Source organism: Balaenoptera musculus, chromosome 20, assembly GCF_009873245.2.
Source record: "Balaenoptera musculus isolate JJ_BM4_2016_0621 chromosome 20, mBalMus1.pri.v3, whole genome shotgun sequence".
NCBI classification, from domain to species: Eukaryota; Metazoa; Chordata; class Mammalia; order Artiodactyla; family Balaenopteridae; genus Balaenoptera; species Balaenoptera musculus.
This window is the reverse complement of record NC_045804.1, coordinates 35,204,788-35,223,649: the sequence shown is the minus strand read 5'-3', so window position 1 is coordinate 35,223,649 and position 18,862 is coordinate 35,204,788. Positions and strand designations below refer to the sequence as shown.

At 38.0% G+C, this 18,862-nt stretch overlaps 1 protein-coding gene across 2 annotated transcripts in view; it reads right to left on the bottom strand.

Annotated features, from left to right (window-relative positions):
- Positions 1 to 2,122: 2,122 nt before the first annotated feature.
- Positions 2,123 to 18,862, bottom strand: part of DHX40 (DEAH-box helicase 40) — a 53,141-nt gene continuing 36,401 nt past the window's right edge. Inside the window, exons 13-18 of one of the 2 annotated variants that reach the window (XM_036837283.1) lie at positions 17,218 to 17,332; positions 16,456 to 16,564; positions 15,655 to 15,749; positions 5,681 to 5,750; positions 5,147 to 5,375; positions 2,123 to 3,984 (exon numbers count right to left, since the gene is read on the bottom strand). In XM_036837283.1, the coding sequence (XP_036693178.1) occupies positions 3,845 to 3,984; positions 5,147 to 5,375; positions 5,681 to 5,750; positions 15,655 to 15,749; positions 16,456 to 16,564; positions 17,218 to 17,332 (758 nt within the window). In that variant the 3' untranslated portion in view covers positions 2,123 to 3,844. The remainder of the gene's footprint in view (positions 3,985 to 5,146; positions 5,376 to 5,680; positions 5,751 to 15,654; positions 15,750 to 16,455; positions 16,565 to 17,217; positions 17,333 to 18,862) is intronic. The other variant, XM_036837282.1, reaches the window with a different exon arrangement.

The window sequence follows — 18,862 nt, the reverse complement described above, 5'->3', positions numbered from 1 at the left end:
AATACCCCCTGGGCTTTCTAATTCTGTCTTGATTTATGCTGTTCCTAGCAACCAAGTGTTTATTGGAAATTCTTCTTCAAGGAAAGCTCTTCCTTACAATATAATGTCAACAAATAAATACAGTTGACCCTTCAACAACTCAGTGATTAGGGGTGCCCACCCTCCCAGTATTCGAAAATCCTCGTATAACTTCACAGTCAGCCCTCCATATCAATGGTTTTGCATCCTCAGATTCAATCAACCACAGATCATGTAGTACAATACTATACTACGTATTCATTGGGAAAAAAAAAAAAACATGTATAACTGGACCCACGCAGTTCAAACCCATGTTGTTCAAGGATCACCTGTATAGGGAAAAAAAAAAATCACCATTTTGCAACCATAAGAATCAACTGATTCAGACAAGAATCATCAGTTGATGATAAATCCAGATGGTAATAATTTATAAGGAACAGGCTATTTCACATAATCTCAAAGTATCCCTCCCACAAATTACTTATTAATTATAAGCGTAACTAGACTTGGGACTTCCCTGGTGGTGCAGTGGTTAAGAATCCGCCCGCCAATGCAGGGGACACAGGTTCGAGGCCTAGTCCAGGAAGATCCCACATGCCGCGGAGCAACTAAGCCTGTGCGCCACAACTACTGAGCCCGCATGCCACAACTACTGAAGCCCACGTGCCTAGAGCCCGTGCTCCACAACAAGAGAAGCCGCCACAATGAGAGGCCTGTGCACTGCAAAGAAGAGTGGCCCCCCCATTCACCGCAACTAGAGAGGGCCTGAGCGCAGCAACGAAGACCCAACGCAGCCAAAAATAAATAAATTAATTAATAATAATAAAAAAAGTAATTAGACTGAAGAAATCAAAAACACCCTAACCAATTAATCAAAATTAATATCAGCAATAAGGGGCAAATACCGTGTACCTCCAGATTTGATGCCTTGGGAAAGACACTGTATCACTTATGCAGTAATCCAGTCACAAATGCAAAACCATGAGGAAACATTAGAGAAATCCAAATTGAGGATATACTATAAAATAAGTAACCTGTATTATTAAAAAATGTCAAAACTGTTATTCAAATATGTTAAATGTGAAAGACAACAAACACATGTAGGCAAGGACATGGAGAAAAGGGAACCCTTGTACACTGTTGGTGGGAATGTAAGTTGGTACAGCCACTATGGAAAACAGTATGGAGGTTCCTCAGTAAGTTAAAAATAGAACTGCCATACACCTAGCAATTCCACTTCTGGGTATTTTTCTGAAGAAAACACTAATTTGAAAAGCTGTATGCAACCCTATGTTCACTGCAGCATTGTTTATAATAGACAAGATACGGAAGCAACCTAAGTATCTACTGATGGATGAATGGATTAAGAAGATGTGGTATATATATTTACAATGGAGTATTAGCTATAAAAAAAAAAAGAAAGAAAGAAACCTTTCCATTTCCAACAACATGAATGGACCTAGAGGGTATTATGCTAAGTAAGTCAGAGAACGACAAATACCGTATGATTTTACTTATATGTGGAACCTGAAAAATAAAACAAATGAACAAACATAAAACAGAGAGAGTCATAGATACAGAGAACAAACAGGTGGCTGCCAGAGGAGAAGGAGGAGTAGGGGGATGAGTGAAATAGGTGAGGGAGATCAGAGGTACACTCTTCAGGTCTGTACCTTCAGAGGTACAAAATAAATGAGTCATGGGGATGAAATGTACAGCATGGGGAATATAGTCAATAATATTGTAATATCTGTGTATGGTGACAGATGGTAACTAGACTTATTGTGATGATCATTTGGTAACGTATAGAAATATCAAATCACTATGTTGTGCACCTGGAAATAACACAGTGTTGTAGGTCAATTTACTCCAGTTTACTTTTAAAATTATTTTTTAATTGAAGTATAGTTGATTTACAATGTTTCAGGTGTACAGCAAAGTAATTCAACTATATATACATACATATATATTCTTTTTCAGATTCTTTTCCATTATAGGTTATTATAAGATACTGAATATAGTTCCCTGTGCTATACAGCAGGTCCTTATTGTTTACCTACTTTATATATAGTAGTGTGTATCTGTTAATCCCAAATTCCCTACACTTCAATTTTAAAAAATGTTAAATGTGAAAGACAAAGACAGAAGACCTTTTCCAGATTAAAGGAGATTAAATACAATACACGATTCTTGACTGGATCCTGAACTGGGGGAAAATGCTATAAAGGACATTATTGGGAAAACTGATGAAATTATAGACTATAGATTTAGAATGTGTGCTTAATAAAAACTTACTGAAATAAAAGAGCTGTCATTCCAAGAATCCACATACACCCCCACCACGTCTAAGGAAATGCACTGATACATACCTGAGAAGAGAAACTGATAGGACTAATGTGCTGAAACAGTGTCTTGAGGACTGAAGATTAGAAGAACAAATTAACAATGCTAGGAATGTTCCGAGAAACCATCACCACTCACCTTACTTCAAGAACAAACATGGATTTGGGTCCTCATGTGATTTTTCAATAAAGGCTTCAAGTTTCTAATACTGAACAGAAAATTGTTTAGATGCCAAAGGAAGTAACTGCGAAAGAGTGAGTTATCTATTAAAATTTTAGATTCTTAATTTTTACAGAAAACATCTAAAAACACACATTATACTGCCTTTTGAATTTGAACGACACTAATAGCTTTATTTAACAAACATTGACTACTATGTGCAAAGCACTGTGCTAGGTGCCATGAAAGATACAAAGATGAAAAAGACATAGTCCCTGCCCACAAGGAGCGTATAATCTAGTGGGGGAGACAGACAAATACACAAATAACTAGAATACAAGGCAGTAAACAACAGAGTGGACAAGTGCTGAGTGTGGCCTGAGTGTGATACTAACTAGCCTCAAGGTTCCAATTTGAAACACTGGTGATGTAGTGTTGACTGCTTTGAAAATCCCATTTCAAGATCGGCATAATAGATGTTTAAATGGTCCTACCCAAGCAGCTGGAGGCAAGAGAGTAGGCCAGGTGGAAGGGCTGTTTGAAACACTGTCACACCTACATACATGGTGCTGATACAGGTATGTAGGGACAGCTAAAAAGAGAACATATATATATCATCTGTCCTTTGGTTAATGGCTATAGCTACTGTTTTAAACAATATACTTTTATATAAAAAGGAATTTGTATAATCCCAGAAAAATCAACTTAAGGATTAATATTAATTCAACAAAGAATCTTGCCATAGGCAATTTTCTTATTTACTAATTAAGTCTTTTCTCTAAATATCTATAAAGCTCTGTAGCAATTAAAGGGTTAGACATCTAAGTATTGCTCAGTAAAAACCTCTTTTATGTTCAGCCTTCAGAAGGAAAGCCTTTCAGAAGGAAATGGTCACATACCTGATAACCTGATATAATACTATTCTAATAGCAACAAGAAGGCCTTAAAGAGATTTAAGGAAAATAATTTTTAATGCTTCAATGCAAATGGAATACACACTGATTAAATACAATGCAATGTTCTTTGAAAATATCTCACTGACAGCATTTGATACCAGTTAAGGCCAGCAAAATTGAAGTGAGGAAAATATCACATATATTGTCTTTCATTGGTTTCATATATCATTTCCTATGACTATGGCAACTCAATCTTTTCTTTGAAAATTCCATTTATTGGTACTGATGAACTTTGATTTGCTTTTAACTCGTATGCTAAAAACAGCTGCTGACCACTTCCTCTTGGTAGTGCTGTCTGACATAAATGGCAAAGCAGAAGCACATTTTCTGGCTCCTTTTCCTACTTCCTGAATTGGAGGGTTCACTGCTTAGCCTGTTTCCTTCAGGGTGTCACTGTGATCCTGGGACCTCTGCTGCTTTCTCTCAAGGAAACGAGCACGTGCGTCTGATATGGATTTATCATCATTTCTTCTTTGCATTTTCTTTAGGACTTCTTTTGATATTCCATCTGAAAACATTACAAATTAATCCAATAAAATTTTAGTTTTGAGTTTCAGTATTAGAAATGTTAAGAGAAAGAGATGCTCTGATTTTTAAATGTTAAGGGGAAAAGAAGGAAATTAAATTTTGCCCTTTCAAAAGAAATGATATAGTCTATGGATAAAAATAAGAGCATAAAAGGACTTCCCAACTGGTCCAGTGGCTAAGACTCTGCACACCTAGTGCAGGGGGTCAGGGTTCAATCTCTGGTCAGGGAACTAGATCCCACATGCTGCAACTAAAAAGATCCTGCGTGCCACAACTAAGACCCGGCGCAGCCAAATAAATGAATGAATGAATAAATAAATAAATAAATAAGAGCATAGAGATCTGAGGAGTCAGAAAAATTGACCCTAAGTCAAGCATATAGTGTGGTTATACACTACAACAAAACAGAGTAGTTAACATTTCCAATGACCTTGGGCAAAATTCCCCACCATTCTATTTCTCAGTGATGTTAAATAAGGATAATACAATTTGCTCCATCAATCAGCCTCAAAAAGCTTTACTGAAAAGCTCTTTTTATTTGTGAGCTGAGAATTAAGCTTTCTGTCCTAGTTCAGTACCACAGCAGTTTATGCCTCACAACTAGAGACCTAACATTTCACGGAAAAATCTCCTGAAAAAAAAAAAAGATGTTCTGCGGTAATAATTCACAAAATTTTATAAACAAAATAAAAATAGTAAAGCACTACTGGGAAGCAATATGGCATAATAGTTAAGAGTAGAGGCCACGGAGTCAAATTCCTTGGATTCAAAATTCAGATTCACCAAATATTAGCTTTGGGATTTTCAGTAAATTATTGTATACTGCTAAGTATTTCCTCATCTATAAAGTAGGGATATGCAGTTACTTCACAGAGTTATTGTGAATATTTAATGGGGTAATGCAAGTTGTTAGCATGTGGCAAAAAAGTTCAATAGATATTGTTATTAATAATGTTGTTGAACAGAGGGGTTAAGGAAAACATGATTAACTGGAAGGAAAGAAGGAAGTCAAAATAAGTCTGAGACTCATGACAACTCTTTGCTTTTCTGAGGAGACAGAGCCAGAATCTAAGCTCTGTAAGTTTGTCTGTAATTATATGAGAATTTGGACACTTATGCTCTAGAACAAGTGATTCACTCACCCTTTAGATGCTTTACATTTTCCTTATTGGTCCACCTCCTTCTTGCATCTTCTCTCATTTCACGTCGGGCCACACTGCTCAAATCGTGTGCATTAAATTCATGCAACTTGGGTAACAAGTCTCTCACCCATTCATAACGGATTGGACACACAATTCTTGCGTAGACTTTGGTGGTAACTAATACCTCATGGAAAATGATCCATTCAAGTTTGGTTTCCTGTTCATGAAGCTAAACAAAAGAATTCATTTAAGGATGATAATTCAATAACCTGCCTTATTGCACATTAGACCAACCAAATACCAACAGCCCAAACTCTTCTGAATTAATTTCTATATTCTTCAATCAAACAGGAGGCATGGGCCAACCAATACCTTTATGTAATATAGATATATACTAAACTTATCCTCAAAAGAGAAAAGTAGAAGACGTCTGTATATTATTTATTCCTATACCTTTACAAAAGGAAGAAATTCCTACACCTTCCTTTACAAAAGGAAGAAATTTCTTCCTTTTATTAAAAACAAGGTACTTACTGCTGAGGAAGGATGAATGTGAACTGGGCTTCCCCGCCCATCCATTGTGCAAAACGTTCTCCCAACAGACCTAAGAACCAAAAAACCAAAGGATAAAGACAAGAACAGTAAAAACAATGAAATAAGTTTACAGCACTAAATAAGTTTCATTGTACAGCACTAATGACGAAAAATTATACGTTCTACTACAAAAATTGCTATAAGCAGAGGTTTATATTTATTCAACTGTCACTATAACTTCTCTACCAATTGATCTTTTTTTCTTAATTAATTAATTTATTTTTGGCTGCATTGGGTTTTCATTGCTCCGCGCAGGTTTTCTCGAGTTGCGGCGAGTGGGGGCTACTCTTTGCTGTGTTCACGTGCTTCTCTTTGCGGTGGCTTCTCTTGTGGCGGAGCACAGGCTCTAGGTGTGTGGGCTTCAGTAGTTGTGGCATATGGGCTCAGTAGTTGTGGCTCATGGGCTCTAGAGCGCAGGCTCAGTAGTTGTGGCGCACGGGCTTAGTTGCTCCGCGACATGTGGGATCTTCCCGGACCAGGGCTCAAACCCGTGTCTCCTGCATTGGCAGGTGGATTCTTAACCACTGCGCCACCAGGGAAGTCCCCTCTACCAATTCATCTTAAAACTAATGATACAGGGAATTCCCTGGTGGTCCAGTGGTTAGGACTCTGTGCTCCCACTGCCAAGGGCCTGGGTTTGATCCCTGGTTGGGGAACTAAAACTCCACAAGCTGCATGGTGCAGCCAAAAAGAAAAAGAACTAATGATACAACTTAAATACTCATTTTAATTAAGTATAAACATTTCTGGTCAATAAATAGCAATATTAACAATAATATTGTATTTGTGCTTGAGAATTTCCAAAATGCTTTCATAATAAAACCTCAAATAAGCCTATGAGTTTTGAGAGCCAGGTACTTTATTAAAAGGTCAAAACTGAGATTCAAATAAATTAGATAGCTTTCTCAAGGTCACAGAGCTAACGTATGATGAAGCAAGTCCTAAACATAGGTCTTCTGACTTAAATACAGTATTCTTTACATTATATTATGCTACATCTCCTTTCAAGGGTATAGGTAATTTTCACTATTCTAAAATACAATAATTAGAGCAGAAGCAAGAAGAACTACAGTCCTGCAGCCTGTGGAACAACAACCACATTCACGGAAAGATGGACAAGATGAAAAGGCAGAGGGCTATGTACCAGATGAACGAACAAGATAAAACCCCAGAAAAACAACTAAATGAAGTGGAGATAGGCAACCTTCCAGAAAAAGAATTCAGAATAATGATAGTGAAGATGATCCAGGACCTCAGAAAAAGAATGGAGGCAAAGATCGAGAAGATGCAAGAAATGTTTAACAAAGACCTAGAAGAATTAAAGAACAAACAAACAGATATGAACAATACAATAACTGAAATGAAAAATACACTAGAAGGAATCAATAGCAGAATAACTGAGGCAGAAGAACGGATAAGTGACCTGGAAGACAGAATGGTGGAATTCACTGTTGCGGAACAGAATAAAGAAAAAATGAAAAGAAATGAAGACAGCCTAAGAGACCTCTGGGACAACATTAAACGCACCACCATTCTCAGTATAGGGGTACCAGAAGGAGAAGAGAGAGAGAAAGGACCCGAGAAAATATTTGAAGAGATTATAGTCGAAAACTTCCCTAACGTGGGAAAGGAAATAGCCACCAAAGTCCAGGAAGCTCAGAGAGTCCCATACAGGACAAACCCAAGGAGAATCACACCAAGACACATAGTAATCAAACTGGTAAAAATTAAAGACAAAGAAAAATTATTGAAAGCAGCAAGGGAAAAACGAAAAATAACATACAAGGGAACTCCCATAAGGTTAACAGCTGATTTCTCAGCAGAAACTCTACAAGCCAAAAGGGAGTGGCACGATTGTGATGAAAGGGAAGAACCTACAACCAAGATTACTCTACCTGGCAAGGATCTCATTCAGATTCGATGGAGAAATCAAAAGCTTTACAGACAAGCAAAAGCTAACAGAATTCAGCACCACCAAACCAGCTATACAACAAATGCTAAAGGAACTTCTCTAACTGAAAAACACAAGAGAAGAAAAGGACCTACAAAAACAAACCCATAACAATTAAGAAAATGGTAACAGGAACATACATATCAATAATTACCTTAAACGTGAATGGATTAAATGCTCCAACCAGAAAACACAGGCTGGATGAATGGATACAAAAACAAGACCCATATATATGCTGTCTACAAGAGACCCACTTCAGACCCAGGGACACATACAGACTGAAAGTGAGGGGATGGAAAAAGATATTCCATGCAAATGGAAATCAAAAGAAAGCTGGAGTAGCAATACTCATATGAGGTAAAACAGACTTTAAAATAAAGAATGTTACAAGAGACAAGGAAGGACACTACATAATGATCAAAGGATCAATCCAAGAAGAAGATATAACACTTATAAATATATATGCACCCAACATAGGAGCACCTCAATACATAAGGCAACTGCTAACAGCTATAAAAGAGGAAATCGACAGTAACACAGTAATAGTGGGGCACTCTGACACCTCACTTACACCAATGGACAGATCATCTGAACAGAAAATTAATAAGGAAACACAAGCTTTTTTTAAAATTTTTAAAATTTTTTTTGAAACACAAGCTTTAAATGACACAACAGACCAGATAGATTTAACTGATATTTATAGGACATTCCATCCAAAAACAGCAGATTACACTTTCTTCTCAAGTGTGCATGGAACATTCTCCAGGATAGATCACATTTTGGGTCACAAATCAAGCCTCAGTAAATTTAAGAAAACTGAAATCATATCAAGCATCTCTTCTGACCACAATGCTATGAGATTAGAAATCAATTACAGGGAAAAAGACGTAAAAAACACAAACACATGGAGGCTAAATAACATGTTACTAAATAACCAAGAGATCACTGAAGAAATCAGAGAGGAAATCAAAAAATACCTAGAGAGGGCTTCCCTGGTGGCGCAGTGGTTGAGAATCTGCCTGCTAATGCAGGGGACACGGGTTCGAGTCCTGGCCTGGGAAGATCCCACATGCCGCGGAGCAACTAGGTCCGTGAGCCACAACTACTGAGCCTGTGCGTCTGGAGCCTGTGCTCCGCAACAAGACAGGCCACGATAGTGAGAGGCCCGCGCACCGCGATGAAGGGTGGCCCCCGCTTGCCGCAACTAGAGAAAGCCCTCGCACAGAAACGAAGACCCAACGCAGCCAAAAATAAATAAATAAATAAATAAATAAATTAAAAAAAAAAAAAAAAAACCTAGAGACAAATGACAGTGAAAACACGATGATCCAAAACCTATGGGATATGGCAAAAGCAGTTCTAAGAGGGAAGTTTATAGCAATACAAGCCTATCTCAAGAAACAGGAAAAATCTCAAATAAACAATCTAACCGTACTAAAGGGCCCAGAGAAAGAAGAAAAAACAAAACCCAAAGTTAGCAGAAGGAAAGAATTCAATGAAATAGAAACAAAGAAAACAATAGCAAAGATCAATAAAACTAAAAGTTGGTTCTTTGAGAAGATAAACAAAATTGATAAACCATTACCCAGACTCATCACAAAAAAGAGGGAGAGGGCTCAAATCAATAAAATTAGAAATGAAAAAGGAGAACAGACACCACAGAAATACAAAGCATCCTAAGAGACTACTACAAGCAACTCTATGCCAATAAAATGGACAACCTGGAAGAAATGGACAAATTCTTAGAAAGGTATAACCTTCGAAGACTGAACCTGGAAGAAATAGAAAATATGAACAGATCAATCACAAGTAATGAAATTAAAACTGTGATTAAAAATCTTCCAACAAACAAAAGTCCAGGACCAGATGGCTTCACAGGTGAATTCTATCAAACATTTAGAGAAGAGCTAACACCCAACCTCCTCAAACTCTTCCAAAAATTTGCAGAGGAAGGAACACTCCCAAACTCATTCTATGAGGCCACCATCACCCTGATACCAAAACCAGACAAAGATGTCACAAAGAATGAAAACTATTGGGGCTTCCCTGGTGGCGCAGTGGTTGAGAATCTGCCTGCCAATGCAGGGGACACGGGTTCGAGCCCTGGTCTGGGAAGATCCCACACGCCACGGAGCAACTGGGCCCGTGAGCCACAATTACTGAGCCTGCGCGTCTGGAGCCTGTGCTCCACAACAAGAGAGGCCGCGATGGTGAGAGGCCCGCGCACCGCGATGAAGAGTGGTCCCCACTTGCCGCAACTAGAGAAAGCCCTCGCACAGAAACGAAGACTCAACACAGTCATAAATAAATAAATAAATAAATAAATAAATAAAAGAACGTGAATTTCTAAAAAAAAAAAGAATGAAAACTACAGGCCAATATCACTGACGAACATAGATGCAAAAATCCTCAACAAAATACTAGCAAACAGAATCCAACAACACATTAAAAGGATCATACACCATGATCAAGTGGGAATTATCCCAGGGATGCAAGAATTCTTCAGTATAGGCAAAACAATCAATGTGATACACCATATTAACAAACTGAAAAATAAAAACCATATGATTATCTTAATAGATGCAGAAAAAGCTTTTGACAAAATTCAACACCCATTTATGATAAAAACTCTCCAGAAAGTGGGCATAGAGGGGGCCTACCTCAACATAATAAAGGCCATATATGACAAACCCACAGCAAACATCATTCTCAATGGTGAAAAACTGAAAGCATTTCCTCTAAGATCAGGAACAAGACAAGGATGTCCACTCTCACCACTATTATTCAACATAGTTTTGGAAGTCCTAGCCATGGCAATCAGAGAAGAAAAAGAAATAAAAGGAATACAAATTGGAAAAGAAGAAGTAAAACTGTCACTGTTGGCAGATGACATGATACTATACATAGAGAATCCTAAAGATGCCACCAGAAAACTACCAGAGCTAATCAATGAATTTGGTAAAGTTGCAGGATACAAAATTAATGCACAGAAATCTCTTGCATTCCTATACACTAATGATGAAAAATCTGAAAGAGAAATTAAGGAAACACTCCCATTTACCATTGCAAAAAAAAAGAATAAAATACCTAGGAATAAACCTACCTAGGGAGACAAAAGACCTGTATGCAGAAAACTATAAGACACTGATGAAAGAAATTAAAGATGATACCAACAGATGGAGAGATATACCATGTTCTTGGATTGGAAGAATCAATACTGTGAAAATGACTATACTACCCAAAGCAATCTACAGATTCAATGCAATGCCTATCAAATTACCAATGGCATTGTTTATAGAACTAGAACAAAAAACCTTAAAATTTGTATGGAGACACAAAAGACCCTGAATAGCCAAAGCAGTCTTGAGGGAAAAAAACTGAGCTGGAGAAATCAGACTCCCTGACTTCAGACTATACTACCAAGCTACAGTAATCAAGACAATATGGTACTGGCACAGAAAGAGAAATATAGATCAATGGAACAGGATAGAAAGCCCAGAGATTAACCCACGCACCTATGGTCAACTAATCTATGACAAAGGAGGCAAAGATATACAATGGAGAAAAGACAGTCTCTTCAATAAGTGGTGCTGGGAAAACTGGACAGCTACATGTAAAAGAATGAAATTAGAATACTCCCTAACACCATACACAAAAATAAACTCAAAATGGATTCGAGACCTAAATGTAAGACTGGACACTATAAAACTCTTAGAGGAAAACATAGGAAGAACACTCTTTGACATAAATCACAGCAAGATCTTTTTTGACCCACCTCCTAGAGTAATGGAAATAAAAACAAAAATGAACAAATGGGACCTAATGAAACTTCAAAGCTTTTGCACAGCAAAGGAAACCATAAACAAGACGAAAAGACAACCCTCAGAATGGGAGAAAATATTTGCAAACGAATCAACGGACAAAGGATTAATCTCCAAAATATATAAACAGCTCATTCAGCTCAATATTAAAGAAACAAACACCCCAATCCAAAAATGGGCAGAAGACCTAAATAGACATTTCTCCAAAGAAGACATACAGACGGCCACGAAGCACATGAAAAGATGCTCAACATCACTAATTATTAGAGAAATGCAAATCAAAACTACAATGAGGTATCACCTCACACCAGTTAGAATGGGCATCATCAGAAAATCTACAAACGACAAATGCTGGAGAGGGTGTGGAGAAAAGGGAACCCTCTTGCACTGTTGGTGGGAATGTAAATTGATACAGCCACTATGGAGAACAATATGGAGGTTCCTTAAAAAACTAAAAATAGAATTACCATATGACCCAGCAATCCCACTACTGGGCATATACCCAGAGAAAACCGTAATTCAAAAAGACACATGCACCCGAATGTTCATTGCAGCACTATTTACAATAGCCAGGTCATGGAAGCAACCTAAATGCCCATCAACAGACGAATGGATAAAGAAGTTGTGGTACATATATGCAATGGAATATTACTCAGCCATAAAAAGGAACGAAATTGAGTCATTTGTTGAGACGTGGATGGATCTGGAGACTGTCATACAGAGTGAAGTAAGTCAGAAAGAGAAAAACAAATATCGTATATTAACGCATGTATGTGGAACCTAGAAAAATGGTACAGATGAGCCGGTTTGCAGGGCAGAGGTTGAGACACAGATGTAGAGAATGGACATATGGACACCAAGGGGGGAAAACTGCGGTGGGGTGGGGATGGTGGTGTGCTGAATTGGGCGATTGGGATTGACATGTATACACTGATGTGTATAAAATTGATGCCTAGTAAGAACCTGCAGTATAAAAAAACAAACAAAACAACGAATACTAAACTTTCATTGGGTTATTTGTATGGAAATATGTTAATATAAATGTTTCAGACATTACATGAAATTTCTAAAAATCTTATATGTTCTGGTATAATGTTATAAGTCATAATCCTAGTTATGACCTTAAAATGTATATCTCAGAAATAACTAATTTTCTTGTCAACTGCCTTGTTATGAACTTTCAAAAAAAAAAAAAAAAAAAGGTAAATTGATACAGCCAATATGGAGAACAGTATGGAGGTTCCTTAAAAAACTAAAACTAGAATTACCATACGACCCAGCAATCCCACTACTGGGCATATACCCAGAGAAAACCATAATTCAAAAAGACACATGCACCCCAATGTTCACTGCAGCACTATTTACAATAGCCAGGTCATGGAAGCACCCTAAATGCCCATCGACAGACGAATGGATAAAGAGGATGTGGTACATATATACAATGGAGTATTACTCCACCATAAAAAGGAACAAAACTGGGTCATCTGTAGAGACGTGGATGAATCTAGAGACTGTCATACAGAGTGAAGTAAGTCAGAAGGAGAAAACCAAATATCATATATTAACGCATATATATGGAACCTAGAAAAATGGTACAGATGAACCGGTTTACAGGGCAGAAATTGAGACAGAGATGTAGAGAACAAATGTATGGACACCAAGGGGGGGATAGCAGCGGTGGGGTGGGGGTGGGGGGGTGGGATGAACTGGGAGACCGGGATTGACATGTATACACTAATATGTATAAAATGGATAATGAATAAGAACCTGCTGTATAAAAAAATAAATAAAATAAAATTCAAAAATTCAAAAAAAAAATACAATAATTAGAACATTTCATCTGCATTTTTTCTAACTCATGTTAACTTTAAATTCTTATCCTCTTCTATACTTCCCTACATATATGTAATTCCAAAAACTTGTCAAAATTATACCTTAGAGCTCAATCATCACAACTGATTTCCTACAGAACTTTACATATATTCCTATTATAACCCAGATCAGACTGCATTATAATTATTTGTATATATATCTACACAGTACATATTTGGACAGTACAAAAATCTTTTTTACTTGAACCATTTGAAAGTTAGTAGCCAAACTTATGACCCATCATCCCCAAATACCTGAGTGTGCATTTCCTATAATCAAGAATATTCTCCTATATAACCATAATACAACCATCAAAACCAGGGAATTAACACTGACACATTACTAGCATCTAATCCTCAGAACCCAATGAAGTTTACCAAATGTCCTAATAATATCCTTTATAGGCAAAAGGATCCAGTTCAGAATCATTTATTGCCTTTACATTTTATGGCCCCTTAGTTTCCTTCATGCTGGAATACTCCCCAGTCTTCCTTTGACCTTCATGATCTTGACACCTTTAAATTATCAGGTAGTTATTTTGTAGTATGTCCCTCAATTTGATTTTGTCTGTTTTAGGATGATTAGATTCAGGTTACAGATCTTTGGCAGGAATATCACAGAAGTGATGCTGTGTTTTCATTATATCCTATCAGGAGGAACATGATTTTGATTTGTTGCTTGATTTAGGTAACATCTGCCAGGCTTCTTCACTGAGAAGTTACTTTTTCCCTTTGTAATTAACAAGAGTTTTGTGGAGAGGTGCTCAACTATGTAAATAATTCTATTTGTCATTAAACTTTTAATTTACTCATTTATTAATTTATATGATTATAGACCCATGATTTCACATTTTATTCAATGGGTTATATAATCCATTACTATCATTATTTATTTCAATGCTCAAAATATCCCATCTTTGATCAGCTGGGACCTATTCAAGCTGGCTCCTTTGTACTTCTGACATGGTCTCAACCTTCACTGATCACTACTTTGCTTGCTGGCAAAATAAGATATTTCAGGCTCATCATGTACTTTCCCAGCCCTATTTCTCCAAAGAGCCCTGGGTCTTTCATGTGGCAGATGGTTGTTCCAAGTCAAGATCTGGGCACAAAGTATATTCATTCCTATTATAGTGTCATTGCTCCCAGTCCATCTCATAGTCAGGTTACATATTTACATACATACAAATACATATTATACACACACACACACAAACACACACACACACACAGTACCATCTATTTTTATTACCATATCAATCTATCCATCCATCTAACTATAGTAAAAACTGTATACCAGACTTCCCTGGTGGTGCAGTGGTTAAGAATCTGCCTGCCAATGCAGGGGACATGGGTTCGATCCCTGGTCCGGGAAGATCCCACATGCCGTGCAACAACTAGGCCCGTGAGCCACAACTACTGAGCCTGCACTCTAGAGCCCGTGAGCCACAACTCCTGAGCCTGCGTGCCACAACTACTGAAGCCCATGCGCCCACAGCCTGTGCTCCGCAACAAGAGAAGCCACCGCATGAGAAGCCCGCGCAACACAACGAAGAGTAGCTCCCACTCGCCACAACTAGAGAAAGTCCGTGTGCAGCAATGAAGACCCAATGCAGCCAAAAATAAATAAATAAATTAATTAATTAATTTATTTAAAAACCCGTAATACCTGAAGTTCCAATCAACACCACAGGGCTCATTCTTGTTTTCTCCCTTTCAGTATTTCTAACTCCCTTCACCATTTGCCTTAATATATTCAATTATGTGATCAATTCCTCTGTATATAACGAATCTCCCATCACCACCACTCTTACCCCTTTCCCTACAAAGATGGCCTCCCTCCCTACACTCAGACTCTGACACTAAATACCAAATAACTCCCATGTGAGTACCTTCCCCAATCCTGCTCAAGCCCTGACATTCCACACCAAACTACCCTTCCTCAGGGATGCCATCCTCAACCTATTTGGCTTTCACACTCCAAAAAGAGCCACCCCTCTGCAAGAAAACCAGTGTCACTTAACTTAGGCACTAATACCCCATGCTGGACAGCTGTCCTACAGACTCCCCTCCTGCCCCACATGAGCTTCAATATCTTGCTCTCAGCCACTGCAGCTCCCCTTGCACAAGTGACAATTATGAAAAGGGTCACTGTAATTGATGTCATCATAATCACAGAGTTTAAATCAAACTGTCTTTAATATTAAATATTTAATATTGTCATCAAATACGGTTGTATTTCTCTATCCCTCTCAAGCTCTTACTGCTTACCTGCGAGCTACATTTTTGAAATAACCTGCACAAAGACATCTTCGCAGTACTTCATGTTTAGGGCCTTCAAAGGTCTCTCTTGGGAAGTCACTTTGCTATAGAAAGAATACATGTACAGTGGTAAATCTCACAGAACAATTTGAAATAATCTTTTAGTTTGAAAAATCCACATTTCTAAAGACTTCTGTTTCTGGCCAATATGGAGTAAGAGGGACCAGATTTACCCTTCTGCTTGAACCAACCAAAAAATGGACAAAGCATATGAAATAATGATCTCCAAAACACTATATATCAAGCAATAAAGGACAGTGACCTCTGAGAAATAAATGAAGTAGGGAAAATAAATGAAGTAAGTCCAACAACTGCCCCAGCTTACAGTCAACCTTGAGAAAGATTCTGGACGAAGGTGCAGGAAGGGGAAAACCCAACTGGAACCTGGAGAACTCCCAGAGTTAAAGAGACAGAGCTGAGAATCCAGGAAGACCAGGATGGCTAGAGTTCCCAGGCCAGAGTTCAGGAGAGAAGAGATCTGCATAGAGAACTCCAGAGATATGCAGAAGGGCCTCAAGAGTTCAACTGAGTACTGGTAAGCATATGAATGTGAGGAAATTACCCAAGGCCAGGAAAAGAGCCTCCCAAAAGGATAAGGGATAACAGAGCTGTGTGCTCGCACAGGGTCAGGAACGGTGCCTGTTCCTACAAACCATTCTTCAACACCTTATAATATACATGGTTTGGGGTAGAGTACTCAGAAGGCCTTGCCAAAATGCTACTCAAGGAAAAAAACATTATAGCAATCACCTGTTTAAGCTTCCTGATCAGTTCTCTAAGTTGAGCTTCAACACGAAATGCAGAAAATAAGCACCTCCAATGAATCCAGTGTTTCTGGCACCACGAAGCTGGAGCTCCACTGCAAAACAAAAATATTGGTGTCTCAAATATATCTTCTATGAGTGAAAGACAGTCTAACATTCTCATTTCTATTACACAACTAGAAACCCATAGGCATCTGTCAGCTCTTTTATGAGACCTGTCCAATTAATAAAAAAGCACTTTAAGGAATTTGAAAAAACAAATTAATGCAGGTGCCTCTAAGTGAATTAAAACATGATTTGTAAATGGGTTCCTTTTTATTCATATATGCTTTAACAAATATCCAATCATTTTCTCAACTAAGTTACTTGTACAGAGCCAAAATTCTATAAGGTCATTTTTCAGGAAAGGTTTAGGGAGAGAAGAAAGAAGAGAACTAATGTTATGCAATAAATGACTACTAAGTCATAGTCACCTGACAGAGAAATCTCACTAATGTTCACAAAAATACCTAAAAATACCTTGAGGTCAGTATCATTCCCACTGAACCTTACTGTCTAAAATCTTATACTATATTGAAGATATATTTCAAACTAACACTTTCCAGTACGAAGAACTATCTCACATACCTTGATTTGCACTGTTCAAAGATGACAGCTAAAGTCACTAAGTCATTAAATCCTCCAGCAGACTATATTGAAGATATATTTCAAACTAACACTTTCCAGTACGAAGAACTATCTCACATACCTTGATTTGCACTGTTCAAAGATGACAGCTAAAGTCGCAAAGTCATTAAATCCTCCAGCTTTAGCTGCCAATTCTCTATGTCTCTGTTCTGCTTCCTTCTGGTACTCTGGATCAACTAAAACGACAATTGGAAAGGCAGTGTAGTTCTACTTTACATCAAGTGCCTATATTCACTTTGTTTATTCAAGCTCATTAAAATCTGCCTCACCCTCTGAGGTGGAATAAGGGAGAAGTACATTAACTCTTCTGGGGGGGTCTCTAATTACTCCCACAATTCCTTTTCTTCTTTAATCACACTTTGGAGATTTTACCAGAATAGCAACATTACTCCTCCCAAATAGTATTTAGAATTTACTATTGGTTTTTACCGTAAGAGTAACCCATGCTCACAGTAAAAAAAACTTACATAAAAGTTCAATGTTCCCCACTTTGTTACATTACCCATAAACCAATCCTCAAGGCTAACCACGGTTAATTATTTAGTGTGGGTCCTTCAAGATATTTTCTATATATATACAAGCACTGTGTATAATGGTTTATTTTTACATAAGTGGGATATACCTTCTGAAATTTCCTTTATTAGTAACAGCTTAATGTAAGTACATATAGAATTATTCATTCTCAAACATACCTACATTGTATTTCTCAGGGGTATAAGGAACATAACACAATTTAACCAGTCCCTATTTATCCAATTCCTAATTATGGACAATTAGGACCATCATATATGCAGAACTGAACTACTACAAACTTTTCTTTTTTAACTTTATATTGAAGTATATCATGCATACAGAAAACTACACAGGTCATAAGTGTACAGGTCAATGAGTGGTCACAAATATAACATACCAATGTACCCAACACCCAGATCAACAAGCAGAATATTACCAGCATCCCAGAGCCCTTTTTTTGCTCTCCTTCCAATAACTACCCATTACCGTCCACAAGGATAACCCATATCCTGACTTCGAACCCCGAAGAAGTGTTTTGCCTGTTTCTAAACTTAACCACCCCCCCTTTTTTTCAAAAGGTCCTAGGGCTTCTTCCCTCATTGTAGGGCATCAAACCCCCACCCTACTCGTTCAGTATGCCCATCGCAGCTAGATTTGGCAGAGGCACCATGCTGCCCAATTCCAGGCAGCAGCACTTAGACAGACTACAATGTGAATGTGCAAAGCATCAGTTCCAGGTATTAGGAAGAAAGCAATCTGATTAAATGAAACACTCACGAAGATATAAAGTCTTCTATCCCAGGCTTTAAGTGGCTTCCACCTATGTGACCTGGGTAACAACTGAAGGAAGCAGCTAGAGACAAAAGGAGAGCAAATATGATTTATCACAGGCCATACAAATGGCCCTGCCAAGGTGAAGATATAATGCCTATCTCTTGAACCAGTCATGGACATTGATTTGTAAGCCAAAACATCTAATTTCATGCACCCAAACACCATTGCCCAGAAGGTACTATGCCAAAAGTGGAACTGCACTAGACTCAAGCATCAACCCTGTCCTGGCTCCAACACTAAGAGACAAGCCTACCTATCAGCCAGGGGCTCCTGCATCCTTGAATCGTGGTATCCCTGCTATACAAACGTAAAGTCCCAGCCTCCTCCGACCTCTGGGCTATGAAGCCTCAGAGAAGCTT